Raw genomic sequence first — 27044 nt, forward strand, 5'->3', positions numbered from 1 at the left:
ACTCAGAGGGAATAATTTGGACATCATTTACAGCCTCAGGGTTATGATACAGGCATTTTGATGCTAAGTCCACTATGAGATTTCCAGCCATCATAGTAGGAGCACCCAGAATTCCTATATCAGATATGTCACTGCCTGCTGCACTCACTTGAAATTTCAGAGGACCAATTTCTATAGGGACATCCTCTAAGACCACACCCAGTTGCGTTGCCCCAGTGTACCCCACTAGGGGAACATTATGTCCAGTTATGCATTTTTGAGGTGTCCATTCTGTTTTGAAAACATTAAGACTAGCTCCAGTATCAATCAAGAATAATCTATCTTCATCCCTGTCTGACACCTTAATTTTCACAGTAGGTCTGCTATGTTCATCCAACTTCAAATCAGAGATTAACAATAACCCATTTTCGGTGGAGGCAGGGCACCCTCAGTCACGGGTCCCAGAGGTGGTAGGCCCAGAATGGGGTATTTCCCTGGTCGGACGTCAGAACAGCGACAGGAGCTGCCTGTCCTGAATTCTGGGGCGACCTCATAGGTCCCTGTGCAGTCCCAGCAGATGGAGCAATTCCATCACCAATACATCAGTAGACTGATTATGCATTCTGTTCATGCCCGTCCCTAAGCTACTCAGAGCTCACCACAGCTGGGTCCTAAGAGGAATATCCTCATGGGAATCGTCTTGGGAATCTTCCCCCATAGAGTTTCTCCGAAAGGGGCCTGGAGAAACCAATCCATCACTGTACCGAGATGGACCACCTTGATTCCCTCGTGGAAGAGGTCGTGGTGAATTTGGTTGACTAGAAGGGTGATATACTGTATCATCCCAGCTTACCCTCCTGGGGGCAGGAATTGGAGCTGTGCTCTGGAATTCTGATCTGGGTTCCTGGTTTCTAAAGGACCTGTTTTCTGAAAAGTCACGTGGAGCCTGTTCTTGGAAATTATTGATGGGTCTTAGGGATTGAAGTTGTGCAACCCTATTCCCTTGTATACAGCCATCCTTAACATGGCCCAGGTCACAGGCAATTCTCCAGGATTCCCTAGCCTTCCTAACGATAGTGGCTGTGTCATCCCTCATCCCAAAATCACTTGATATTCCCACCTCAAACTTGGCAAATGCCTTAACAGTGGGGAGGAATCCCACAATCAATGCCCTTCTGAATTCTGCATCCTCAAAGTCCCAATCTCTCCATTCTGGGATATATCTGGCAAGCCCAGTCACTGCGTAAAACCCCTTCTTTTGAGAAATATAGCTTTCTGGGGTCTGGCCTGGCTTTTGTTGGACCTGATAAAAGAACCCAGGGTCCAAAGTTCAAGAGACGGTTGATTCAACAACCTGCATAAACCATTTTTCAGGACTATCCTCACTCACTGTTAGATTGGAAAATAGGGAGGAATCCACGGAATCATTGGAACAACAAATGGCTAAGCTATTCAGATCCGATACGCTAAGATTATGCACCTGCCAGACCCTGATCGCCTTAGGAATCCAATTATGTTAGGTATCTATTCCCAAGGGCCCTACAAGCTTGGCTAGTGCCTGGATCTCTACCATTCCCATTGGTTTGTAGGCCATTATTTCCTCTGTTTCCACTTTCGGAAAACTCCCTCCGGGATTACCGGGATTTGATTCTGCAAAGTTTTTTAAAAGACCTTGAATTTTCTTTACCATGAGTGCTCTTTTTTGGGGTGGAAATTGGGGTTGTCAGTCTTGTGTTCCTGCTCTAATTCCGCAAACACGGAATGCTCAATATCCTCCAAACCTTCCATAAAGGTCTCCCCGTCCCATGGCCTGTGGGGGCAATTCATCAGGTCTTGGGAAAATTGGCCCCCACCAGCAGATTGCCTCATAATTTTCGTTTTAGTCAGGGCACAAACAGGTTTGGCATCCTTGTTCTCTACTTCCTCTGGTTCAGAGAATAACTGATCAATAATCTCCCACTTCCCAAAATCCTTGTAGGGTATTAATGAGTCAGTGGGAAATTTTGGGGCATTGCAATTTCTTAATGTGTCAGCAGGTGGCGCTGAAGGCACACAATTAATACCTCCTGATGTCATAGGATTAGTTCTCAGGTTAACATAGTCGGGACCGACTTGACCATTATAGGGGGAATTCAGGGGAACTTTTGTGGTGGAATCTAATGGGGAATCTTTAGTTACCGTTGCGATCATTGCAGCCCTGATTTTAAGCTGACTCCTAAGCCTATGGATCTCCTTCAAGCATTTTTCATGTGCCTCCCCAGTGGGTTTTCTGTCCTCCTCCTTTCATTCCAAAATTAACTTAAAAGCAGTCTCAGCATCTTGTGCTTTGGACACTGAGAGTTTTAATTCTCGATCCAATTGTGTAATCTGCTCCTGCAACCCATGAATAATCCTATCCTTTCCTAGGGAATCTTGTGTCAAGGAAAAAACCCTATTAGAAAGCTCAGAGTTCTGCGTGGTAATTTGGGAACAGAATAATTTGGAATTCTCAATTTGTTCTGTCAAGATTTTCACTCTTGACAATTATGTAACTGTAACTGGTCAGTCAGTCTTTGGGTCTCTATGTCCAGGGCATTGCATGTTAAAAATAGACCCCAAAGGCATGCTTTGTGATTACTCTGTGGTTTAAAAATCCCCCTATTGTTCTTCCTGAACTCCTCAAACCGAGTCTGGAAGTCCCTAAAAGCATGTGCCCCAACAAAGGCCTTTTTCGCCCAGGGATTTGACCCTTTGCTTTTCAGATAGGTCAAAAGAGGAGAGTCTATTTCGACAGCCAGCACCTTACCCATTCCTGAAGTCCCAGACATTGCAAACTCTCTAATAAATGTTGCTCACTCTAGCTTAGAATGACCACACTCGCCACAAACCGCTGACACAAATAAACTATACTATGAGGTACTCAACAGCCTTGTACAACTACAGGCCTTGATAGGAGGTGCCAAAATGACCTCCCCAGGAATTGCTTTAAAAGCAATGTGCTCCCGGGTAGCAAAACACGAAGCCTTCAACAGGTTGATTAAAATGCTTTCCAAGGCATAGTGTCACTCTAAGTCTAGAGAATCTAGCTTTAACTTCTACAATCTCATATGAGTATCCATTTCCCGTTTGGGCAAATTTACAAGAAAACCCACATAAACAAAAATTTCAAAGTGGCCGCAGTGAGTAGATATAAAAAGCAAATTCAAAACCCCATAAACAGATAAGTTAGCTTAGTTGAAAAAGAAGAAAAAGGAGGGACGGAAGGATTGGGTGGAAGGAGGAGTGGATCGCACACAGGAGCGCCCGGGGAGGGGGAAAATGAGAGAAAGGATATCTTCTGGGAAAGAGGTTTATGGAAGGAAAGTGGAGTGAAAGACGGGAGAGAGGGGAAGAGAGGTGGATGAGCCAAGAAGGATGTGGTGGGTAGAGTGAGGTCGGCTAAGGAAGAGTTCAGACCAGATGTAAGAGAGGGATAAGGTGGGGTGGAAGAGTTGAAAAGACGGACCTTTACTTTAAGCAAGGGAGGGGAGTTAAAGAGAAAGGAGAGATGGAGGTCGGAAAAAGGAGTAGATGAGAGGGGTCGATAGAGAGCTTATGGAAGATTCTATTTCTCCAAAGGGGAGAGATTTCTCCTGATAGAAGGGGAGAAGTAACCAAGAGGCAAACAGACAGAAAGAGGCTTGAGGCAAGTGAGAGTTGGAAGAGGGAGGGGAGGAAGAAAGCAAGGATGGAGAAAGCCAAGAGGGAGGGGGGGAAACAGGGGACTTTGTGTCCTCTGAAGCCACAAGACTCAAAACAGCCAGAAGAACCCCAATATCCCACTGCTGACACCAAATATGTAAGAGATTTTTGACTCCCCAAAATCCCTGCAACCAGGAATAAACGAGGGCTCCAAAAATCCTCACATTAATAGACCGTGGGTCCTTTCTGATGGTCCTGGCTGTCAAGAATCCCAAGACTCAAGAAGACATGAGGAGAAGTGAAGAGATTATATTTAATCAAAACATATTTCTTTTCTTACCAAAATTCAGATGAAACACAGCATACAGCATGCAGCAAAATTACTTCTCTCACACAAAGCAGTCATAAAACTAACAGCCTTGAGACACTGACCCTTGTGGTCACAATATACTATACCCCAAGGGAGCCTCGACTTGTTCCTCTTTTTGCTAGATGCTAGGTGCCGTTAAATTGATTGATCAGATCAACTTCCTCCTTTCCTCCTCCTGTGTGCTGTGCCTGAGCCACACTCCCTGAGGGAGAGAGCCGTTCCTCCTCTATCCTCAGATTAGGGTTTTAAGTATCCTCACCTTTCCCACCTACGCATCAATAGTGATTGGACAAGGAAGGGGTCTTCCATGACCTTCTGTTTGACATTTAATACTATTGGTCAAAGGTGGCCTGTGCGTAAGGGAACCGAAAGGCACAGAGTCTGGGCAGCACCAATCTTTCCAAGCATGAAGTTTGTGGTTAGCATACTCTTACTTTTTAGACTATGCTTTTCAGTGAAAAATGAGGATGTTTGCCTGAGTTGACAGGCTGGGTCTCTAAGATTAGACGAGAGAGAAGGTGGGGGCTTTCTTGAGATTGCTGGAGGGGAGAATTTGGTATGTCTAATTTGGACGCATTGCGTGGGATTTGGAAATCCACCTTTTATGACAGCATTCACTGATGGGTTCATACTAAGATCAAGGCCTAAACTGTATCAAGCGAACAGACTCATGTCAAGCATTTATCTAATACAATATGGCTAACCTATCTATGCACTTATTCAATGTAAAAATGATCCCAATTGGACCTTACACATTTATGTGGTTTCTCCCCAGTGTGGGTTCTATGGTGTCTACTAAGAGCTCCACTTGTGCTGAAGCTCTTTCCACACTCGAAGCATTTATGTGGTTTCTCCCCAGAGTGGGTTCTGTGGTGCATAATAAGATGTCCTGCCTGGCTGAAGCACTTTCAACACTCAAAGCATTTATGTGGTTTCTCCCCAGAGTGGGTTCTATGGTGCATAGTAAGATTTTCACTTTTGCTGAAGCTTTTTCCACACTCGAATCATTTACGTGGTTTCGCCCCAGTGTGGGTTCTATGGTGTCTACTAAGAGCTCCACTCGTGCTGAAGCTCTTTCCACACTCGAAGCATTTATGTGGTTTCTCCCCGGTGTGGGTTCTATGGTGTAGAGCAAGATCTTCACTCTTGATGAAGCTCTTTCCACACTCGAAGCATTTATGTGGTTTCTCCCCAGTGTGGGTTCTATGGTGTATAGCAAGACCTTCACTCCTGTTGAAGCTCTTTCCACACTTGAAGCATTTATGTGGTTTCTCCCCAGTGTGGGTTCTATGGTGTCTACTAAGAGCTCCACCCGTGCTAAAGCTCTTTCCACACTCTAAGCATTTATGTGGTTTCTCTCCAGTGTGGGTTCTATGGTGCGTAATAAGATGTCCTGCCTGGTTGAAGCTCTTTCCACACTCGAAGCATTTATGTGGTTTCTCCCCAGTATGGGTTCTATAGTGTCTACTAAGAGCACCACTCATGCTGAAGCTCTTTCCACACTCGAAGCATTTATGTGGTTTCTCCCCAGTGTGCGTTCTGTGGTGTATAGCAAGATCTTGACTCCTGCTGAAGCTCTTTCCGCATTCAAAGCATTTATGTGGCTTCTCCCCAGTGTGGGTTCTATGGTGTGTAGCAAGATCTTGACTCCTGCTGAAGCTCTTTCCACACTCGAAGCATTTATGTGGTTTCTCTCCAGTGTGGGTTCTATAGTGTCTACTAAGAGCTTCACTCATGCTGAAGCTCTTTCCACACTCAAAGCATTTATGTGGTTTCTCCCCAGTGTGGGTTCTATGGTGTATAGCAAGACCTTCACTCCTGCTGAAGCTCTTTCCACACTCGAAGCATTTATGTGGTTTCTCCCCAGTATGGGTTCTATAGTGTCTACTAAGTGCTCCACTCATGCTGAAGCTCTTTCCACACACGAAGCATTTATGTGGTTTCTCCCCAGTGTGGGTTCTATGGTGCATAGTAAGATTTTCACTTTTGCTGAAGCTCTTTCCACACTCGAAGCATTTATGTGGTTTCTCCCCAGTGTGGGTTCTATGGTGTGTAGCAAGATCTTGACTCCTGCTGAAGCTCTTTCCACACTCGAAGCATTTATGTGGTTTCTCTCCAGTGTGGGTCCTATAGTGTCTACTAAGAGCTTCACTCATGCTGAAGCTCTTTCCACACTCAAAGCATTTATGTGGTTTCTCCCCAGTGTGGGTTCTATGGTGTATAGCAAGACCTTCACTCCTGCTGAAGCTCTTTCCACACTTGAAGCATTTATGTGGTTTCTCCCCAGTGTGGGTTCTATGGTGTCTACTAAGAGCTCCACCAGTGCTGAAGCTCTTTCCACACTCTAAACATTTATGTGGTTTCTCCCCAGTGTGGGTTCTATGGTGCATAATAAGTTGTCCTGCCTGGTTGAAGCTCTTTCCACACTCGAAGCATTTATGTGGTTTCTCCCCAGTATGGGTTCTATAGTGCCTACTAAGAGCTCCACTCCTGCTGAAGCTCTTTCCACACTCGAAACATTTATGTGGTTTCTCCCCAGTGTGGGTTCTATGGTGTATAGCAAGATCTTGACTCCAGCTGAAGCTCTTTCCACACTCGAAGCATTTATGTGGTTTCTCCCCAGTGTGGGTTCTATGGTGTTTACTAAGAGCTCCACGTGTGCTAAAGCTCTTTTCACACTCAAAGCATTTATGTGGTTTCTCCCCAGTGTGGGTTCTATGGTGCATAATAAGACTTTCACTTTTGCTGAAGCTCTTTCCACAATCTAAGCATTTATGTGGTTTCTCCCCGGTGTGGGTTCTATGGTGTCTACTAAGAGCTCCACGTTTGCTGAAGCTCTTTCCACACTCGAAGCATTTATGTGGTTTCTCCCCAGAGTGGGTTCTATAGTGCATAATAAGATGTCCTGCCTGGCTGAAGCTCTTTCCACACTCGAAGCATTTATGTGGTTTCTCCCCAGTGTGGGTTCTATGGTGTCTACTAAGAGCTCCACTCCTGCTGAAGCTCTTTCCACACTCGAAGCATTTATGTGGTTTCTCCCCAGAGTGGGTTCTATGGTGTGTAATTAGTTGTCCTTCCTGGCTGAAGCTCTTTCCACACTCGAAGCATTTATGTGGTTTCTCCCCAGTGTGGGTTCTATGGTGTATAGCAAGACCTTCACTCCTGCTGAAGCTCTTTCCACACTCGAAGCATTTATGTGGTTTCTCCCCAGTGTGGGTTCTATGGTGTATAGCAAGACCTTCACTCCTGCTGAAGCTCTTTCCACACTCGAAGCATTTATGTGGTTTCTCCCCATTGTCGGTTCTATGGTGTCTACTAAGAGCTCCACTCATGCTGAAATTCTTTCCACACTGAAAGGATTTATGTGGTTTCTCCCCAGAGTGGATTATATGGTTTATAGCAAGATCTTTACTCCTGCTGAAGCTCTTTCCACACTCGAAGCATTTATGTGGTTTCTCCCCAGAGTGGGTTCTATGGTGCGTAATAAGATGTCCTGCCTGGCTGAAGCTCTTTCCACACTCGAAGCATTTATGTGGTTTCTCCCCAGTGTGGGTTCTTTTGTGTAAAGTAAGTTTTCCACTTGTGCTGAAGCTTTTTCCACAGTCCAAACATTCATAATTTCTCACCTTTGTGCATTTCCTACTAAGGTTGAAAGCTTGGCTCAGAAGTGATTATGTTGTATGCAGTGGGCATAGGCTCACACACAGGTGATCCCTTTCTGTTCTTCCAGTTTGCTCCAGTTTTTAGTCTGTGCTTCCTTTTATTTCATCTGGCACTACCCATCAATCCTCCGCTGGGTTTCTCCTCATTGTTCTTCTCCCAACTCTCACCTTCTGGAAGGAAGAGAGAAAACTGGTCCGAGCTTGGGATAGAAAAGGAGCCTTAAGGATATCAGGTGAGAAGAAATAGTGGAAATGCAAACAATAAGAAGGCAGTCCTTTGCATCTTCGATGGCTATGTGATTACACTAAAAACTCAAATTAATTTAAGAATGAAACATATATTGCAAAGCAACTGGCTTTAGGCCCGCTTAGACAGTGACCTGGAACTGGAGAAGGAAATCAGCGAGGCACCCAAGAGAGACGGAGTTGTAACATGTTCTAGTAAGAACTAATCTGCCTATTTTCCTTTCACGTTTCCTCCAACTGGACTAAATTTGGTCCAAATTGTTTAGGTAGCTTACAAGTTAGTACACTTGCAGCTCAAATATTCATGTTTCTGCTACCCTCTATTGGGGTGGATGACATCATCATAAACTGTGCATTTGAGGTGACCCTATGTGTACCAACAACTGTATGTAAATTGGGTCCAAATTAGCTGTCTTCAAGCTCAAACGTTCATGCATCCTGCATCTTGGATTGGGTTGGATGGCATCATTACAAACTACACCCTTGACCTGTCTCTAAGTGTCCCTACAGCTGTAGCAAATTTGGTTCAAATTGGTTAGAAAGTTCACAAGTTAGCCCACTTCTGCTTCAAATGTCCACGCGCCTGCCATCTTGAATTGGGGTGGACGACATCAGAAGGCACATTGTTGAGGTGTCCCTATGTGTCACTTACTACAACTGTACCAAATTTGGTTCAAATCAGTTAGACAGTCACAAGTTAGGCTTGCACCTCAAATGTTCAAGCATCTACCATCTTGAATTGGGATGGATGACATCATCATAAATTATGCCGTTGAGGTGTCCCTATGTGTCCCTACAACTGTACCCAATTTGGTTCATATTGGTCCAGGCACTGGGAAGTTGATGGGGAGGAATACAAACATGGACACACAGACAGACACACAGAATGCCGGGTTATCTCATAAGCCTACTGGAAAATAAGCTAAAAATGCGTATCTTTAATCACCCTCTTAAACTGAGGAAATTGTTAATTGTATACTGCGCATGCTCGAGAGACAGGATTGAATTTGCAAAGTAACTTCCTGCTGCTAGGAGGTGGGAAGGGCAGAAGTAAGGGAGGACCACACCTTTTCACAAGCTGTGGCTTCCAGCGGCATCTGGTGGGCCACTGTGCAAACATAGGAAGCTGCCATATACTGAGTCAGACCATAGGTCTATCTAGCTCAGTACTGTCTACCCATACTGGCAGCGGCTTCTCCAAGGTTGCAGGCAGGAATCTCTCTCAGCCCTATCTTGGAGATGCTGCGGGGAGGGAACTTGGAACCTAGATGCTCTTCCCAGAGCTGCTCCATCCCTAAAGGGGGGAAGATCTTCCAGTGCTCACACTTCATATGCTTAGACCCTGCTTAGCTATGGGGACAAGTCATGCTTGCTACCACCAGACCAGCTCTCCTCTCCTCTCCAGAAGGCGATCCTGGACTTCACCCTGACTGACACTCAGGACCTGTTGTGAGATGTCAAAGTCATGGAACCAACAGGGAGAAGTGGCCAGAGTGTGACCCAGTCCATCCTATATGTAGGAAGTTCAGTATGGAGGATTATGAACCCACCCCTGCCCTTCCATGGGGAAGCAAAGTAAAACCCTCCAGGAAGTTTTTCACATGGGGCTTTTAAAGCCCTTTCGCTTGCACCTCATCTGGAATGGAGGGGGCATGTCCACATATTGGCAAGATTTACCCCCAAATCCTTGTGAGTTATTGGGGAGCAATTCACACAAAATTTGGGGGTTTTACAGCATGCTAAGAATGTAGGCCAATATATATCTGGGGTGGGGGGAAAATCCACTCTTTGCGTCGGTTTTTTGGGACAACTTTGAATTCTCAGAATCTCAGTAAAGCCCCTCAGTAATCTCGTAGTGAAGTCTATTATGTGTTAAAGTCCCAGGCTAAACATGCAAAACACCTTCCCCCACCACTCAAAAGGAGCTATACAAAATTGCTACTTGTGATAATATAGATGTATGCACACACACACTTTAAAATAAATCTTTGCTTCCCTGAGCTGGAGTGAACCAAAATAGCAAAAATGAGGAAGTGGGGGGCCGGAAAAAGGAGGCTTGGGGAGAGGGGATTAATTAAACATTAAACATTAAAATTGCCGCCTCAGAATGCTCCTGGCTAAACACACACAACGTTTTTGTTTTTATTTTTTTGGCCACTCTAAAGCAGCTATGCAAAATTGTGATAATGCACCAACCTCAAACCCCCCCACCCCAAGAAAAAAATGGATTCCCTGAGCTGGAGGGAATCCAATCCCAAAAAACCGAGAAAGTGGAGAACCAGCAGCAAATAATAGGAGAAAGCAAGAAGGTGGGGAGTAATGGAATATGAATATGAATTGCTGCAAGGAGAGGAGAGCGGGTCTTGTGGTAGCCAGCAGGACTTGTCCCCATAGCTAAGCAGGGTCCGCCCTGGTTGCATATGAATGGGAGACTTGATGTGTGAGCACTGGAAGATAATTCCCTAAAGGGATGGGGCTGCTCTGGGAAGAACATCTAGGTTCCAAGTTCCCTCCCTGGCAGCATCTCCAAGACAGAGTGGAGGGAGATTCCTGCCTGCCACCTTGGAGAAGCTGCTGCCAGTCTGTGTAGACAATACTGAGCTAGAGAGACCAAGGGTCTGACTCAGTATGTGGCAGCTTCCTATGTCCCTAAGGAGGACTTTCTGCTCAGGACTCACAGGTAGCGGAGAGCCCTGGAGACCACCTGGGGTGGGAAGGAAGAGCTCAGGCCAGCCCCCCCCCCCCGCACTCCTCCCCACCTTCCTTGGGGATATTTCCCACTGCAGAAGAGAGACAGACGGCAAGCGGGGCTGGGAGGGAGACCCCCTCCCCACACTCAGCCGCTTCCCCAGAATGCTGTGCGGCTGCCTCTTGCTGCTGCTCACCTGCCTCCTTATCAGCCAAAGCGCTTCTCCTCCGCAACCAGCCAGGAGTCTGATTCATCCTGCGCGCGCGCGCGTGTGGAAACACTGCCAGTCAGAGCCGCATGCAGCAGCGCTGGCCTCTTGCACCGTCGTCACTCCGATTCAGGGAAACCACTGCAAGATCGGGCTCGGATGCACCTCCGCACTCTTCGCTCTCAGACTCAGAGAAGCGACTGGGGAGGATGCAGGGAAAGCCTCCTCCCGCCCCCCGCCTCCCAAGCCAGCCTCCAACTGGTCCCCCGCTCCGTTCCTCTCCCAACAGCGGCCCCGCTCCTCGCTCTCATTGGCTGAGCCGTCAAGGCCACGCCCCCTCCGGGACACACACACACACACACACACACACACACTCAAACACACACACCACCCAGGGCAAAGCCTGGCCTCCTCTCTGCGAGGAGATCTTCCACTTAGGGGGTGGTGGGGACTTTTTAGGATTATAAGAGGGGCACAACTGGGGGGGGGGAGCTGCGCGGGGCTGGCGACCTCCTCTGAGCCCAGCAAGCAGACGAGGAAGGAGCAGAGAGGGACACAGAGCCGGAGCGGGGGAGAGGGATAGGCGGGGGGAGGGCGGGGTGATGGGGGGCGGGAGAGCAATCCATGGGGAAAGAGGGCGAAATGCATTTTTGCCTGAGCAGCAGCACCTTAATTCTGCCCCAAGCAGAAAAGATCTCTGGACCCTCCAGTCCAGGAATCCTCAAAGTTAGGTCCCCAGATGTGATTGGACTTCAACTCCCATCATCCCCAACCAGCGGCCCCTGGGGCTGGGGATGATGGGAGCTGAAGTTGAACGGGAGGTCCAGCAGGGAGGTCAGCTGGGCCGACCCTTGCAGAGGCGGCTGCTGCTGGGAGTTGGGCACTGGGGTCAAGGAGGGGAAAGGAGGAAACTCCTGAGCTGGCTGGACGATGACATACACGTGCTCACAGGGACACTCCACTCATGCTGTGCCTTTAGACACTGTGGCAGGGGTGATGGGGCATGTAGTCCAGCAACATCTGGGACCCACATTGGAGAAGCCCTGCCATACACTTATTTCTCAAGGACTGCTTTCTGCCCTAGAACCTGCTTCTAAAAATCCTTAAGTCCCTTTGATGGGAGAGTGGATAGATTTTTCCCCATTCTGGCTGTATTATTATTATTATTATTATTATTATTATTATTATTTTACATTTTATATCCCGCTCTTCTTCCAAGGAGCCCAGAGCGGTGTACTACATACTTGAGTTTCTCTTTCACAACAACCCTGCAAAGTAGGTGAGGCTGAGAGAGAAGTGACTGGCCCAGAGTCACCCAGCTAGTCTCATGGCTGAATGGGGATTGGAACTCAGGTCTCTAACCACACCACGCTGGCTCATTATGGCTCAGTATGGCTCGTACCCCATGTAACTCTCTGTCCTGCTCTCCCTTAGTGGTCTTTTAGTTTCAGGAATAGAAAGGGATCTTGAGCCATTCCTCATGGAGAAGGTGCTCCAACACCTAGATCTCTTGAAATGCTTGTACATTTTCCTGGCTCTATAATCCCCCCCCCGCCCCCATTTTTTGAGATGGGACCATCAGAACCGGGAATTTGGGTACAGGGAAGGATTCAGTCACGGGATTCTGACCACGGAGGCCTTTCTTTTCGAAATGAAATTGAGATGTTCAGAGAGGGATGGTTAGGAACAGGCTGGCTCAACTTAGCCCACCCGCCCCAGCTGTTTTTAGACTACATTGCCCATGATCCATAGCCACAGCGGCCAATAGCCAGGGATTATCAAAGTTGTAAGCCAACATGTGCAGGCGGGCCAAAGTTGAGCAGCTCTGGTTTAGAGACAATGGAGGGCAATATTTTAGCACTGAAATATTCTTAGTATTATCCTTTTATTGACCACCCCCTCTCACAACCAGAATTGCGGAACAGCTTGAGGCAGACAGGAACAGGTCCCAAACAGTGATGTGTGCTGAAGACACTGGAGAACAAGATGGTAGAATGGACATAATTTCCAATATCGCACTTTATTAACCCCTTCAGTGCCAAAACAAGGATCAGAATGGCAGAACGGTCTGAAACAGCCCAGAACAAACCCCGAAGTGTCAAAGTGGATCCCCGGAACAATGAGACGTACTGCAGACACTGTGAATTGGCTGTTCCGGGCTCTTTCAGGCCAGTCCAGTCCACTTGGGGCACGGACGGGGTTAATAACTGTGCAATATTGGAAATATGTTGGTCTGCAGCTAATGGGGGCAGGGTATATCCCGGTCTGTATGGGTTGGGTGCAGCGTGGAAACTTATCTGTGGAACTCTCTGAGACTGTGCCACTCAGTATTCTTAAAGGCATGTGGAGTATGCTCCATATGGTCCAAGGAAGCCCCTTTCTTTTTTTTCCTGCCCACAACTCCTGTAGGTTTTCCATAACGTCTTCAAGACCGGAAGAAAACAAATCCAAATCTTGCAGAAAAGCATCAGGGTTGATGGCATGTGTTATTTGGTATCCAGATAACTCTGAAATGCATTGAAGGAAAGACTACAGTGGTACCTATGAAAGCAAATTTGAAGTGATCTGAAATTGCCTGGAGAGCTGACAAGGAAAGAACATGCTCAGTCTCTCCACATGTAGCCAGTGCCCTTACCCTGAAGATACAGACAGCTGCAAGAAACTCTTATCCCTGGCATGGCAGGCTTCTGAAATCCAAGCTGCTCCTACCTAAATGTGTAATGTGCCTATCAATTTTTTAATAAGCGATTGGATTCCAAGCTGCACAAACACAAAGAGACGTTTTTCCTTCCAATGTCCAGACTGCAATCCCTTTTTATTTATTTTTCCTTTTCCCCCCCTGAAATTGAATTATTGAGTTTCTATCTGGTCCTGAGAAAACCTGTGTGTGCTTAAAGTAGACACAGTTAGTGAAGAAACCTGTGTAGTCCACAAGTTTGCAAGTGAACATTCTGTGAGCTTAGTAAAGCTATTGAAAAACAGCTTGGGTAATTAAAGGTGCCATTCCGTTATTAAAATCAGAAACAAGTTGAAATCACACTCCCCTTTCTTTGCATTGGAGATCAGGGAATGGCACCAGAACCTGAGGGGTATACTCGTGGGTCAAATGGGCCGTAACCCAAAATTTGGCTTAAAATAAGCCCAATCTGCAGCTTTGAATTAGCAAACTAAGCATTTCCTGCATAATGCAGGAAATGCTTAGTTTGCTAATTCAAAGATGCATCCGTCAAATTCCTGTATGTGCAAGTGAGGAACTGCTGTAGTGTAGAAAAGCTGGAAAGGGAGTACTTTGTGAACCTGCAGACCCCGAGTTCCAGTCCTGCTTTGCTTCTTTTGTGGGTTGGGTGGCAGTACGCACCCATCACGTCCTTCCACCCAAACCACTTTGGTGTCCCTAGGACCTACCCATGGGAAACATAGGAAGCTGCCATATACCAAGTCACACCATAAATCCATCTAGCTCAGTATTTCCTACACAGACTATAAATTTCAGTATTTTCTACACAGACTATAAATTTGTAAGAAATACAGAAATTAAAAAAAACCCTGCTAGAATAAGCAGATTAAGTCACATAGTGACTGTCTGCCAGTTAAGGAAAGCGGGCGGGGGTGGGGTGGGGAGTTGGCAAAGCCCGAGCTGGCCTTTTGTTCCGTATTGCCGCCGCTTTCTTCTCCCCCTCCCCTCACTCGCAAACTCACGTGAGAGCTGCCATAAACAGGATTAGTGACGGGTACGTCTAAGAGAGTTATATATATAGATGCACTTTCCTCTCTCTCTCCCCTCGCTCGCAAACTCACGCGAGAGCTGCCACACACAGGATTAGCGACGGGTACCTCTAAGAGAGTTATATATATAGATGAGGCATCTATATGCATCAAGAAGACAAAAATGTGCATAATTACCCCCATCTAGGTGCCTGAGGGCAGGCAGGAAACTTGCTCGTAGGCAGGCCTATCAAGGTAGCTTCTTCATGCTGTTTGACTTTGCCAGCGTCCGATTTCTGATCAAAGTATCTCTTCCCAAAAGAGCTTGGGATTGACACAGGCCTTGTGACTGAGCCATTTGGACCTTTCGGGTCAGTTCCAAATTGGACAGACTGCTCCCAACATAATCCCCCTGTTCAGGCCGGATTGAACTCAGTCCAGTTTGGCACGTTCCAAGATGTAGGCTGAAATGAGATGCGTGAAGCCTGACCGGGGAGACCCGGGTTCAAATCCCCATTCAGCCATGATACTAGCTGGGTGACTCTGGGCCAGTCACTTCTCTCTCAGCCTCACCTACTTCACAGGGTTGTTGTGAGGAGAAACTCGTGTATGTAGTACACAGCTCTGGGCTCCTTGGAGGAAGAGCAGGATATAAATGTAAGTAAATAAATAAATAATGGCCTCAGATATATAATTTCTACCTCTGGTTTTAAAAAAATCAACATTAAAATCACCATTACACTCCTTTGTGCAGACTGAGTTTCACCCAGAATCCACATTCCAGAGATGGACACATAAAGCTATTCAGAAGAAACTGAAGCATATGCGGTGAAAAACTAATATTCATTAATCTACTTGAATGGATTATGGATATTTATTCATAACACAGATACAAAACATAGCTATAAAATTGTGCAGAGGGAAGCAAGCTAAATCGGAAGCAGAAATCTCAGAATGGTTTCTATTTCACAAATTGAGGGAAATTCTCGTGTTTGTCTGCAGTTTCATGAGTTTCAATCTATCCTTTTTCAATTTGCACATGTGCAGTAAGGTGTGCCTCTGTTCTTCCAGTGTGCGTTCTATGGTGTAAAGCAAGGTTTCCACTCTGGCTGAAGCACTTTCTGCACTCCAAGCATTTATATGGTTTCTCCCCAGTGTGGGTTCTGCGGTGTTTATAAAGATTTCCCCTTGAGCTGAAACGCTTTCCACACTCCAAGCATTTATGTGGTTTCTCCCCAGTGTGGGTTCTATGGTGCATAGTAAGATCTGCACTCTGGCTGAAGCTCTTTCCACACTCCAAACATTTATGTGGTTTCTCCCCAGTGTGGGTTCTTTGGTGTCTATTAAGAGTTTCACTTGTTCCGAAGCCCTTTCCACACTCAAAGCATTTATGTGGTTTCTCTCCAGTGTGGGTTCTAAGATGCCTAGTTAGATGTACACTAGTGCTGAAGCTCTTTCCACAATCCAAACATTGATGTGGTTTCTCCCCAGTGTGGATTCTGTGATGTATTTTAAGAGCTCCACTTGAGCTGAAACGTTTTCCGCACTCCAAACATTGATATGGTTTATCCCCAGTGTGGATTCTGAGATGCATAGTAAGAGCTCCACTCGTGCTGAAACTCTTTCCACACTCCAAGCATTTATACGGTCTCTCTCCTGTGTGGGTTCTGTGATGTATAGTAAGTTCTCCACTCTTGCTGAACCACTTTCCACACTCCAAACATTGATGTCGTTTCTCCCCAGTATGGGTTCTGTGGTGCATAGTAAGTTGTCCACTGGTGCTGAAACTCTTCTCACACTCCATGCATTTATGTGGTTTCTCCCCAGTGTGGATTCGATGGTGACTAGTAAGTTGTCCACTGCTGCTGAAGCTCTTTCCACACTCCAAGCATTTATGTAGTTTCTCCCCAGTGTGGATTCGATGGTGTCTGGTAAGTTGTCCACTGCTGCTGAAGCTCTTTCCACACTCCAAGCATTTATATGGTTTCTCCCCAGTGTGGATTCGATGGTGTCCACTGCTGCTGAAGCTCTTCTTACACTCCAAACATTTATATGGTTTCTTCCCAGTGTGGGTTCTATGGTGTTTGTTAAGATTTCCACTTGTGTTGAAGCTCTTTCCACACTCCAAGCATTTATAGGGTTTCTCCCCAGTGTGGGTTCTAAGATGCCTAGTAAGATGTGCAGAAGTGCGGAAGCTCTTCTCACACTCCAAACATTTATGTGGTTTCTCCCCAGTGTGGGTTCTATGATGTCTATCTAGATTTCCCTTCATGGTGAACCTCTTACCACACTCCAAACATTTATGTGGTTTCTCCCCAGTGTGGGTTCTATGGTGTATATCAAGATTTCCCTTCGTGCTGAACTTCTTACCACACTCCAAACACTGATGAGGTTTCTCCCCAGTGTGTGTTATGTGATGTAGAGTAAGAGCTTCACTCGTGCCAAAGCCCTTTCCACACTCAAAGCATTTATGTGGTTTCTCTCCAGTGTGGGTTCTAAGATGCCTAGTTAGATGTACACTAGTGCTGAAGCTCTTTCCACAATCCAAACATTGATGTGGTTTCTCCCCAGTGTGGGTTCTATGATGTATAATAAGAGCTCCATTAGTGCTAAAGCTCTTTCCACACTCCAAGCATTGATATGGTTTCTCCCCAGTGTGGATTCTGTGATGTATAGTAAGAGCTCCATTAGTGCTAAAGCTCTTTCCACACTCCAAGCATTTATACGGTTTCTCTCCTGTGTGGGTTCTAAGATGCCTAGTTAGATATACACTAGTGCTGAAGCTCTTCTCACACTCCAAACATTGATGTGGTTTCTCCCCAGTGTGGGTTCTGTGATGTATAGTAAGAGCTCCACTTGAGCTGAAACTTTTTCCGCACTCCAAACATTGATATGGTTTCTCCCCAGTGTGGGTTCTGTAGTGTTTAGTAAGAGTTCCACTGATGCTGAAGCTCTTTCCACACTCCAAGCATTTATATGGTTTCTCTCCTGTGTGGGTTCTACGATGCGTAGTTAGTTGTACACTAGTGCTGAAGCTCTTTCCACAATCCAAACATTGATGTGGTTTTTCCCCAGTGTGGATTCTGAGATGTATAGTAAGAGCTCCATTCGTGCTGAAGCTCTTTCCACACTCCAAACATTTATACGGTTTCTCTCCTGTGTGGGTTCTACGATGCCTAGTTAGATCTGCACTAGAGCTGAAGCTCTTCCCACACTCCAAACATTGATGTGGTTTCTCCCCAATGTGGGTTTTGTGGTGTTTAGTAAGATCACCACTCTGGCTGAAGCTCTTTCCACAGCGTAAACATTCATATGATTTCGCACCTGCTTGCATTTTGCACTGAGGTTTAATGCTTGGTTCAGAAGTGAAGCTTTTGCTACGTGGAGAGGACCATCTTTTTTTATTTACCTTCTCCATTTTTTTTTATTTCTTGTTAACAAATCAGCTTATCCATTTATCTTCTTAAATTGTGCTCCAGCTTTTAATCTGCGCTCTTTTTCCCCCAACAGGCACCACCAATAAATTTTCTGCTGGGTTTCACCTCATTTTTCTTCTTCCAAGTCACACGTGTGCTGTAAGGAAGAGAGAAAACTGGTCAGAGCCCCGGTTAGCAAGTGAGGGCAGAGCTGGTCTTGTGGTAGCAAGCATGACTTGTCACCTTAGGTAAGCAGAGTCCATCCTGGTTGCATATGAATGGGAGACTTGATGTGTGAGCACTGGAAGAGATTCCGCTCAGGAGATGGAGCCACTCTCGGAATTGAAGAATTCCCTCCCTGGCAGCATCTCCAAGATAAGACAGAGAGATACTCCTGCTTGCAACCCTCGAGAAGCCACTAGACAATACTGAGCTAGATGGACCAATGGTCTGACTCAGTTTATGGCAGCTTCCTATGAGGGATGCCTTAAGGAGTTAGGATCATAGAAAGCTGCCATATATTGAGTCCAACCAATGCTCCATGTAGCTTGGTGTTGTCAGCACAAACTGGCAGCGGTTTCTCCGAGGCTACAGGCAGGAGCCTCTCTCAGCCCCATCTTGGAGATGCTGCCAGGGAGGGAAATTGAAAGCTTCTGCATACAAGCAGGCAGGTGCTCTTCCCAGAGCAGCCCCATCCTCGAAGGGGAAGATCTTCCAGTGTGAGGGACGTGTTTGTGAAATCGTGTCTGAAAAAGTGTGTTTGAGTGTGTCATTATTCCTTCTTTTATACCCATCTACCAGGGTGTGTATATCTGTGTTGGATATTTCACATATTTCACATAGAGGTCATTCACACAATCAAAACGAGTGTTCTACCTGGGTTTGGGAGCTGTGTGTGCTCCCAGTTTTTGACTGCCTGGAAGCAAGGTAAGAGGAATACCTGGGTAGAAATTTTTGTGTGGAAGCAAGGCAGGAGAAGAAGCTACCCAGGTTTCCCCCCATACCTTGCTTCCACACAACCCCTTCTACCCAGGTTTTCCACTTACTTTGCTTCTACACAGTCAAAAATCGGGAGCAGACACAGCTCCCAAACCCAGGCCAACACACACTTTTTGATTGTGTCAATGACAGGATAGAGCGTATAAGTTGACTGTATTAGAACTTAGAAAGCTCTACCTGGGCCCGAACGGAGTCCTTGGCTTGGAATGTTAGCTGGGTGATATTTGGGAGCCATTAGAGATGGTGTGGCCAGAAGCTGCTTGCCTTTGGCATGAGCAACCAAGTCAACTTTCGCTTCCACTCAGACATGGAGACTGTGCTTTTCTTGGGTTCATGGTCCTGTGCCACCCATGGATGCACCTTCTGGATCAAGGGAGCGATCCAGGGGGAAGGGGTGGGATTCATCAAACTGTGGGTAAAAAAGGGGGAAACAGCAGCATGTTTTCCAGCCTGCGTTCCTCAGAGGAAGGGAAGGATAGAAATGTCCAACATACTTCTGTATGTAACCAGCATATTCCTCTTGATTACTAGCCACATGTGCTTTGATTCTAAGCATGTAAACTGAGAAGCAAATTTGAAGGGATGTCCCAGAGGAAAACCTGAAGCATATTTAACTGATGCGACCCCAAAAGGCATTTTGAACCCCAAACCAAAGCACAGATCACACAAATGCCTTCAGCAGCAGCACAGATCAGTCATCAAATGACTGCATACAAATCCTGTTGGATCCATGGAGGGAAGAGAGAAAGAAACCTCCCTTCTGTGATGGCCTCTACCACACTTCAGGTTACGTTATCCCTTCTCGGCACCATGGATCATTCCACTATGGCAGCCGTGTTCAAGGCTGGTGAAATCTCCTTAGTGCTGGTAAATGTGTATGAACCACCGATTCGAATCCACGCCCAGGCAAGCATGATCTGGTCCGGACTGGAGGCCTTTATAGGCGATATACAGTCTACCCATCATGGAGTTTACTTAAGAGGGGCTGGAGACTTTAACGCTCGAATTGGAATAGACAATAAAACTCTTCTTGCCAAATTCCAGCAGTGTCCTCCCGATCAGGTTGTGCCTCCCCCTCTCCTAATCAGACAATCTCAAGATATAGTGAGGAGCTCCTGTGCTCTGAATTTCCTCCAGACCTGAAGCCGGGCAGATTTGCACTTCTTGAATGGGGCGGTTTTGAGCGACTCCCCAGCAGAATTCACTCATTGGGTGGGCTCCCAACCTCCACTTATCGATTTCACAGCCACATCCCGTAATTTAGCTCCCCATAGAAGGAAATTCCACATTATTAGTCGCCCGGAAAGTGATCGCTTCCCAATGAACTTGAGCATATGCTGGAAGGGGAAACTCCATCTCGACAGGAATCGGACCCCGGTTAGAGAGCAGGAGCAAAGTCCACTCCGTGTGAAATGGTCTTCCAGTCAACAAAATCTAGTCGCCCCGATTCTAAATTCACCCAAGTGTGCATTCTACGAACTGCTTTAATTATCGGCTCGCATGATTCTTGCGAGAGCCCTAAGTTAGAACACTATAACAGTTTATGTGAAGACTTTTACGGGAAGACTTTTTATTTTTAATTCAGGTTTTTACGTGATGGTCTCCATTGCTGCTTAGGAACATAGAAGCCATATACTTCTGCCATATACTGAGTCAGACCATTGGTCCAGCGAGCTCAGTATTGTCTTCACAAACTGGCAGCGGCTTCTCCAAGGTTGCAGGCAGGAATCTCTCTCAGCCCTATCTTGGAGATGCTGCCAGGGAGGGAACTTGGGAGCCTAGATGTTCTTCCCAGAGCAGCTCCATCCCCTGAGGGGAATATCTTATGGTGCTCACACATGGAGTCTCCCATTCATATGCAACCAGCAGGGACCCTGCTTAGCTAAGGGGACCAGTCATGCTTGCTACCACAAGATCAGCTCTCCTCTCCTTTGTATATTGTATGGTATTTATGTATGTATTTGAGATGGAAAGTGGCGTTAAGACAAAAGCTACGATCTTATGGCCTTTCCCAGGAGGAGCTGATCAGGATGCGGTATGACCAAGCAATACGGGTCATCAAGCAGCGTGCATTTGATATAGAATTGCAAGAAGAGTCAGCTAAACTGACCAGGGGGATTTATATAGGTAATCAGTTTTCAAACCTAAAACCTGCTGAATACCTAATCAGCTTAACAACAGCAAAATCCCGAAAAGCCAGGACCCTTGCGCGGCTAAATACAGTCCCCACCACAGTTCTAGAGGGGACGTTCACGAAACGACCACACTCAGCCCGCCTCGGCCCTTCTGGCTCGGGAGACAGAGAAACCACTGCACACCTTTGACTTTACTGCAGATTTTACAAGCATATTCGAATCAATTTTCCTTCTTCATTTTTAATGGAATTTCCGGGCCACCCCGATGAGTTTTATCTAAATGATACGTGCTGCCAAGTTTTAAAGACACCATGTCTTGGAATGTGGCCAAGTGTTGCAACGAAGTTTGTCAATTTTGTAAGGCTCACTCTTTGATATGATTGTTGGCTGTTGTTTGTTTATTTTTGCTGGTCAATGACCGAAACAAATCTCTCTATCCATCTCCCTTCCTTTGCAAGGATGGCCATGTGCAGTGATGGTAGGGTATGCCCAAGGAGCACAAATCTACAGTTCACCCAGATGACTAGAATCCTAGAATGTGAGAGCTGGAAGGGACTCTTAAGATCTTCCAGTCTACCCACTGCCTAGGGCTACAGCATTGCGGGCAGATGCCTGTCCAGCCTACGCTTGGAAGCCCACCACTGCACCAGGCAGGCTGTTCCACTGGCCAACTCTTCTCCCCGTTAGCACCTTCCGAATGCCTGGCCTAAATCTGCTTCTTCTTGTTCAACCCATTGGTGCTCATCTTGCTCTCAGGAGGAAGAGAGAACAAGTTCCCTCCCTCTTCTAGGAGACCCCCACTTCAGAGCTTGGAATGTGGCCACTCTACTCCATCTCTCCTTCTCCAGGCGCTTTCCCAGACAGCAGGCTTTGCTGCGAGTTTGAATTTGCCCAAAAGCTCTGACGGGAAAAGTGGATTCCCTCCCTCCCTCCCCCCCCCCGCCCCCAGCCAGGACCTACAACAAGCTAAGCTCTAATGCAGAATGAAAGGCCCAGCTGGTGTCTGGAGCTCTCCCCCATAGCTCGTGGGGGCCTTCCCGGTAAATCTGGAGGGCACAGCTGCCCCTTCCAGGGGGAAGCCAAGTCAATCTGGGGTGGGAAGGAAAAGCTCCTCTTGCCATCCCCCATGACCCCCTTCCTCCCCCCATTGCCGGCTGCGGCCCTCACAACCCTCCTGCGGGGACATTTCCCCTTGCAGAGGAGAGAGGGGGGGCAGCGGGGCTGGGGGGGAGGGAGGGAGACAGACCAGCGCCCCCCCCCTCTGCCCCCGCTCCCCAGAATGCTGTGCGGCTGCCTCTTGCTGCTGCTCACCTGCTTTAGCCGAGGAGTCCAGCCACCAGCCTGATCCGCTTGTGCGCAGAGACACGCGCAATCCTTCCTCCAGCAGCAGCAGCAGCAGCGCCGGCAGCCTCCTGCGCCGCCACTCCGGCTCGAAGCAGCCACGGAAGAAGGTCGAGGAAACGGCGGCTCTGAATCCGCCCAGGCAGGCTTGGCAGCCGCGCGCCTCGTGGGGACAGAAATCTCGCTCTCACTCTTCTTTCTTCGCTCCTCCCCTCCGCTTCCTCTTCCTCCTCTCAGATCCGCCTCCCAATGCGCAGGATTGGACCCTCCGGCCTTCCTCCCCCTCCTCCTCCTCCTCCGGCCATGCTGCCTTCTCGTCCCCGCCCCGCCTCCCGGTCCCAGCAGCATCCCCAGCTCCTCTCGCTCATTGGCTGAGCCATCAAGGCCGCGCACGCGCACACACACACAGAGTCACACACCCCTCCCGCAAAGCCTGGCCTCCTCTCTGGGGGGAGATCTGCCCTTTAGGGGCTGGGTGGGGACTGTTAATAGGGTTAGGGTCAGCGGGGCGCCAGTGTGGGTGCTGCAGCGGGGCGCGACCTCCCAGCCCTGCAGGCAGACGAGGAAGGAGCAGGGACAGAGTCGGAGGGTGGGGTGGCGGAGAAATCCGTGGGGAAAGTGTGTGTGTGTGTTGCAAACAGCAAGATGCATTTTACCCGGGCGGGCAGCGCCTTTTCTGCCCCAAGCAGGAAAGATCCCTGGCTCCTCCAGGCTGCTTCTGAGGACCGGGAGAGAAGCTCGAGGAAGGGGAGAAATCCGTCGCCTTCCCTTCGCAGCGGCTGCGAATTCCCCGATGGGTCGCAAAGGGGCTGCCCCCTACCTCCTCCTCCGCATGCCGGCCTCCAGGGGAAAGGGAGGTCCAGGAGGGAGGTCAAGGGTTTCGACCTTTGCAGAGGCTTCTGCTGGGAGCTGGGCATTTGCGTCGTGAGAAAGAGGAGGAACCTCCTGAGCTGGCCGGACAAAGACACCCCCTGGCTCACCCCGACGCTCCACTAATGCTGGGCCTTGGTCGTTGCGGCAGGGGGTGATGGGGCTTGTAGTCCAGCCACATCTGGGGACCCAGGTCTGAGGAGCCCTGCCACGTGTTAAACCCTCAAGACCTGCTGTCTGACCTAGAACCCGTTTCTAATCAGCTTAAGAGCCACTGCTGTGAGAGTGGATACAGTTTCCCCCATTCTTGCTGTATTGCCGGCAACCTGGGAGAAGCCGCTGCCAGTCTGTGAAGACAATACTGAGCTAGATGGACCAGTGGTCTGACTCAGTATATGGCAGCTTCCTCTGTTCCTATGCTCCCCCTTCGTTGTCTTTTCCGTTCAAAAAAGAGAAAGGGATCTTTAGCCTTTCCTCATTGGGAAGGTGCTGCAGCTCCTCCTGGATCTCTTGGGATGCTTTTTTCTGGACATTTTTTCGTGCTCTATGATGTCTCCCCCCCACCCCCCCTCCCCGCCTGCCCTGTTTTTTGAGATGGGACCATCAGAACGGGATTTGTGCACAGGGAAGGATTCAGGCATGGGATTCTGCCCAGACAGACCCTTCATTCTGGAATGGGATGGAGATGCTCAGGATCATCCATTTCTCCGTCCTTCCTCTCCTCGTGTGGTCCAGAGCACCATGTGGGTGCAGTTTGGAAGGCAGGCAGAGAAGGTCCATCGGGCTCAGCATTGTCGGCTGCTGCACAACTGAAGCCTTCTTGTTGGGTTTGGACTACAACTCCCAGCATCCCTGCACACATAAGGCAATAGTCAGGGATGATGGGAGTTGTAGGCCAACCTCCGCAGCTCTTAAGCCGGAAGAGGCCAGAAGGACCCCTTGTAAACCAAACTGGATCCCCAAAGGAGAGGGATGGGTGAAAGGCGATGGAGAGCAAGATTGGAGCTGCTTCAAGGTGCTCCTACCAACCGGTAGTATTTCCAATGCTCCCACCCATGTCTTAGAGGCAATTGGATTCCAAGCTGCACAGACAGAAAGAGAGGTTTCCCCTTCCAGTGCCTATACTGCAACCTTAGATTAGAGGGGTCCTTCTTTAAATTTTTCGGACATGGCATTATTGTCTATCTGGTCCTGAGAAGAAAACCTGGCTGTGCTTAAGGCAGTCACAGTTTGTGAAGAAACTTGTGTAGTCCACAAGTTTGCAAGAGAACGTTTTGTGAGCTTAGTAAAGCTATTGAGAAACAGCTTTGGAAATTAAAGGTCCCATGCCCTTGTGAAAATCAGAAACAGGTTGAAATCATGCTCCCCTCGCCTTTCTTTTCTTTTTTCCTCACGTAGGAGATCAGGAAATGTCTGGATTCCCTCTGTGATTCTCCGTGGTGCATTGGATGGAGGAAAGGCTTCGTCTGCAATGGGTTTGGACTCACTTGATACATTGAGCCGTTTTGCAAATTCAAAGCTGCATCTGACAGATTCCTGTATGTGCAAGTGAGGAACTGATGTCGTGTAGGAAGCAGGAAAGGGAGTCTTTTATGAGCCCGCGGGACCTGAGTTCCAGTCCTGCTTTGCTTCCTTTGTGGGTTGTGTGGTGGGTAACACTCATCATTCCATACCACCCAACGGACTTTAGTGTCCCTAGCACCTACCCATGCTGGACAATGGGGTGATCTGAGTTCCCCATAGGCGAATCGTGAGACTCCCCTCTGGATTTTTGATTTGTCGAACTGGCTAGCCATGGCCGGCCAGCTTGACAACTGATTCCAATTTTTGTGATTTGATTTAAGGTTGAATCAAATTGTGAAAATGGACTCGTGCACAACTGTCCTGTCTTGGCCCTGAGTGCATCTCCCAAGAGAGATGTTTCTGCAGCTGGGCTGGACCCAGAGACCTTTTCACCCCACTGTGCCCAAAGAAAACTCAAGAGCAGCCTATCTTTCTCTTCTTGAAAAACAAACACAGAGCTTTATGTTTTTGCACTAAATTTGGTAAACAAATGACAATAAAATAAATAAATTCATAAACAACAACAACAAATCTTATTAATTTTCTACCAACATGGCTTCCAGTTGGCCGAGCCTGGTGCTGAGTTGCTGCAGCTGCCTTCTCATCATCACTACATGCTGAAGGTTTGCGCTGAAGATCATGAGATCTTCTTGTCCTGCAAGGAAAGGAAACCAATGGGACAAATGGACTTGTTCCCCACCCTACCAGGTGCGACCTTGACCTTCTGGACCCTGCCACTGTCCACATCCGGCACAGACTCCTCATTCTGGCCTCGAACCCCCAACACCCCCCCCATTGGCTCTGCCCCACCCTCTGCCTCTGGGCTTGACCCCCTCCTGGTGACACTGGCACCCCCAACCCGGCAACCCCCCCGAAGCAGGTCTCTTGCTCTCCACGAGGACTCCTCCCCTTCTCCCTCGCTGCCCCTTAGGCCTGGAGCTGCCACCCAGCCGGAATTGGACCCTTCCCCCTCCTTTCCTCCCAGTCCTGACTCAAAATCCTTCCATTCTGTGGAGGAATAGATGATCCTTAATGCCTCGGCAGGAGATGGGCACCCAACTCCCATCTCCACCTCTTCCTTCCTCTCCCACCCTTCCTCTTCCTCCGCTCCCCCTCCCTCGCCGCACTGTAGACTGTGAGCCAGAGGTGGGGAAAGTTGACCTTCCATTTGTTGAACTACAACTCCCATCATCCCCTGCCACATTCACAGTTTGCTTTTGGTCAAAGGAGTTCAGGGTGGGGGTCACCTTTTTTCAGATCCTCACAACCACCCTGAGAGGTTGGTCAGGCTGTGGGACGAGGGACTGACCAGTCTCCCCTCGAGGGTCATGGCCAAATGGGGATTCGAACCCAGACCCCCTGGAGTTGCAATCAGGCATCTCCTTCCCGAGCTTGCTCCCTGCCTCGGCTCCCCTTCTGAGCCTCCACAGCAGGGCTGGTCAAATTTGGCTCTCCCGCAGACGTTGGCCCACAGCTCCCATAATCCCTGACCACTGTAGCTGGGGATTATGGGAGTTGTAGTCCTAAAACAGCTGGGGGGGGCAATGTTGAGCAGGCCTGCTCTAGAGTCTCTCCCTGTCGTCGCTGTCGTCTGGGCCCTCAGAGCTGCAAAAGGGCCATTGGGACGGAACGGGAAGAGGCCCCCGGGTGCTGCGCGAAGGAGACTTACGGTCCTCCACCTGCTTGTTCTGCAGTGCCATGAGGTTCGCCAGGTTCTCTTCCACATTGTGAATACCTCGAGCAGGGGAAGCGGAGGGATTCAGGGAGAGGCAGGAGGGGGAGAAGGAGCAGGTGGCAGAGAGGCAGGAGGGGGAGAGGGAGCGGGTGGCGGAGAGGTGGAGATATTCAGTGGAGGCCGAGGAGGAGGACCACACGAAGATGGGGCGAGGAGGCTGGAGGGACGAGGCCTCTGGATCGTGGCCTTGAGGGAGGTCTGCAAGAGAGGAGAAGCAGAAGGTGATGGTTGGCCCCAGAGTCTGGCTTGCTCCCACTGAAACCCCCCCCCCCCATTGCCTGCCCTCCCTCCTCACCCCTGCAAGGAGCTGCCGCTGGACCAGTGGAGCTCAGTCAGCCGGGAGGCGGAGAGGAGGACCCAGCAACGCCTCCGGGTTCCCGGGCAGGGTCCGGGTGCAGGCCGAGGGGCTAGGCCAGGGATGGGGAACCTTGGCACTCCAGCTGTTTTTGAACTACAACTCCCACCA

The 27044-nt window shown here is 48.4% G+C and overlaps 2 protein-coding genes across 3 annotated transcripts; both read right to left on the reverse strand.

Moving 5' to 3' along the window:
• Positions 1-2844: 2844 nt before the first annotated feature.
• LOC128336988 (zinc finger protein 91-like) lies at positions 2845-10988 on the reverse strand. Of its 2 annotated transcripts, none has more exons than XM_053277384.1 (2): positions 10803-10988; positions 2845-7839 (listed from the first exon to the last, which is right to left on the reverse strand). In XM_053277384.1, exon 2 carries the CDS (start codon positions 7339-7341, stop codon positions 5014-5016), a length of 2328 nt encoding a protein of 775 aa, XP_053133359.1. In that variant the 5' UTR covers positions 7342-7839; positions 10803-10988; the 3' UTR covers positions 2845-5013. The 2 variants fall into 2 exon arrangements, with proteins under 2 accessions (XP_053133359.1, XP_053133358.1); XM_053277383.1 differs by having other exon boundaries at positions 2845-7842.
• A 4386-nt stretch (positions 10989-15374) lies between these two features.
• On the reverse strand, positions 15375-22726 carry LOC128336987 (zinc finger protein 91-like). Its single transcript, XM_053277382.1, has 2 exons — positions 22381-22726; positions 15375-18092 (listed from the first exon to the last, which is right to left on the reverse strand). The coding sequence occupies exon 2, from the start codon at positions 17935-17937 to the stop codon at positions 15538-15540; it is 2400 nt and encodes a 799-aa protein (XP_053133357.1). The 5' UTR covers positions 17938-18092; positions 22381-22726; the 3' UTR covers positions 15375-15537.
• Positions 22727-27044: the final 4318 nt, after the last annotated feature.

This window comes from Hemicordylus capensis, chromosome 14 (assembly GCF_027244095.1).
Source record: "Hemicordylus capensis ecotype Gifberg chromosome 14, rHemCap1.1.pri, whole genome shotgun sequence".
NCBI classification, from domain to species: domain Eukaryota; kingdom Metazoa; phylum Chordata; class Lepidosauria; order Squamata; family Cordylidae; genus Hemicordylus; species Hemicordylus capensis.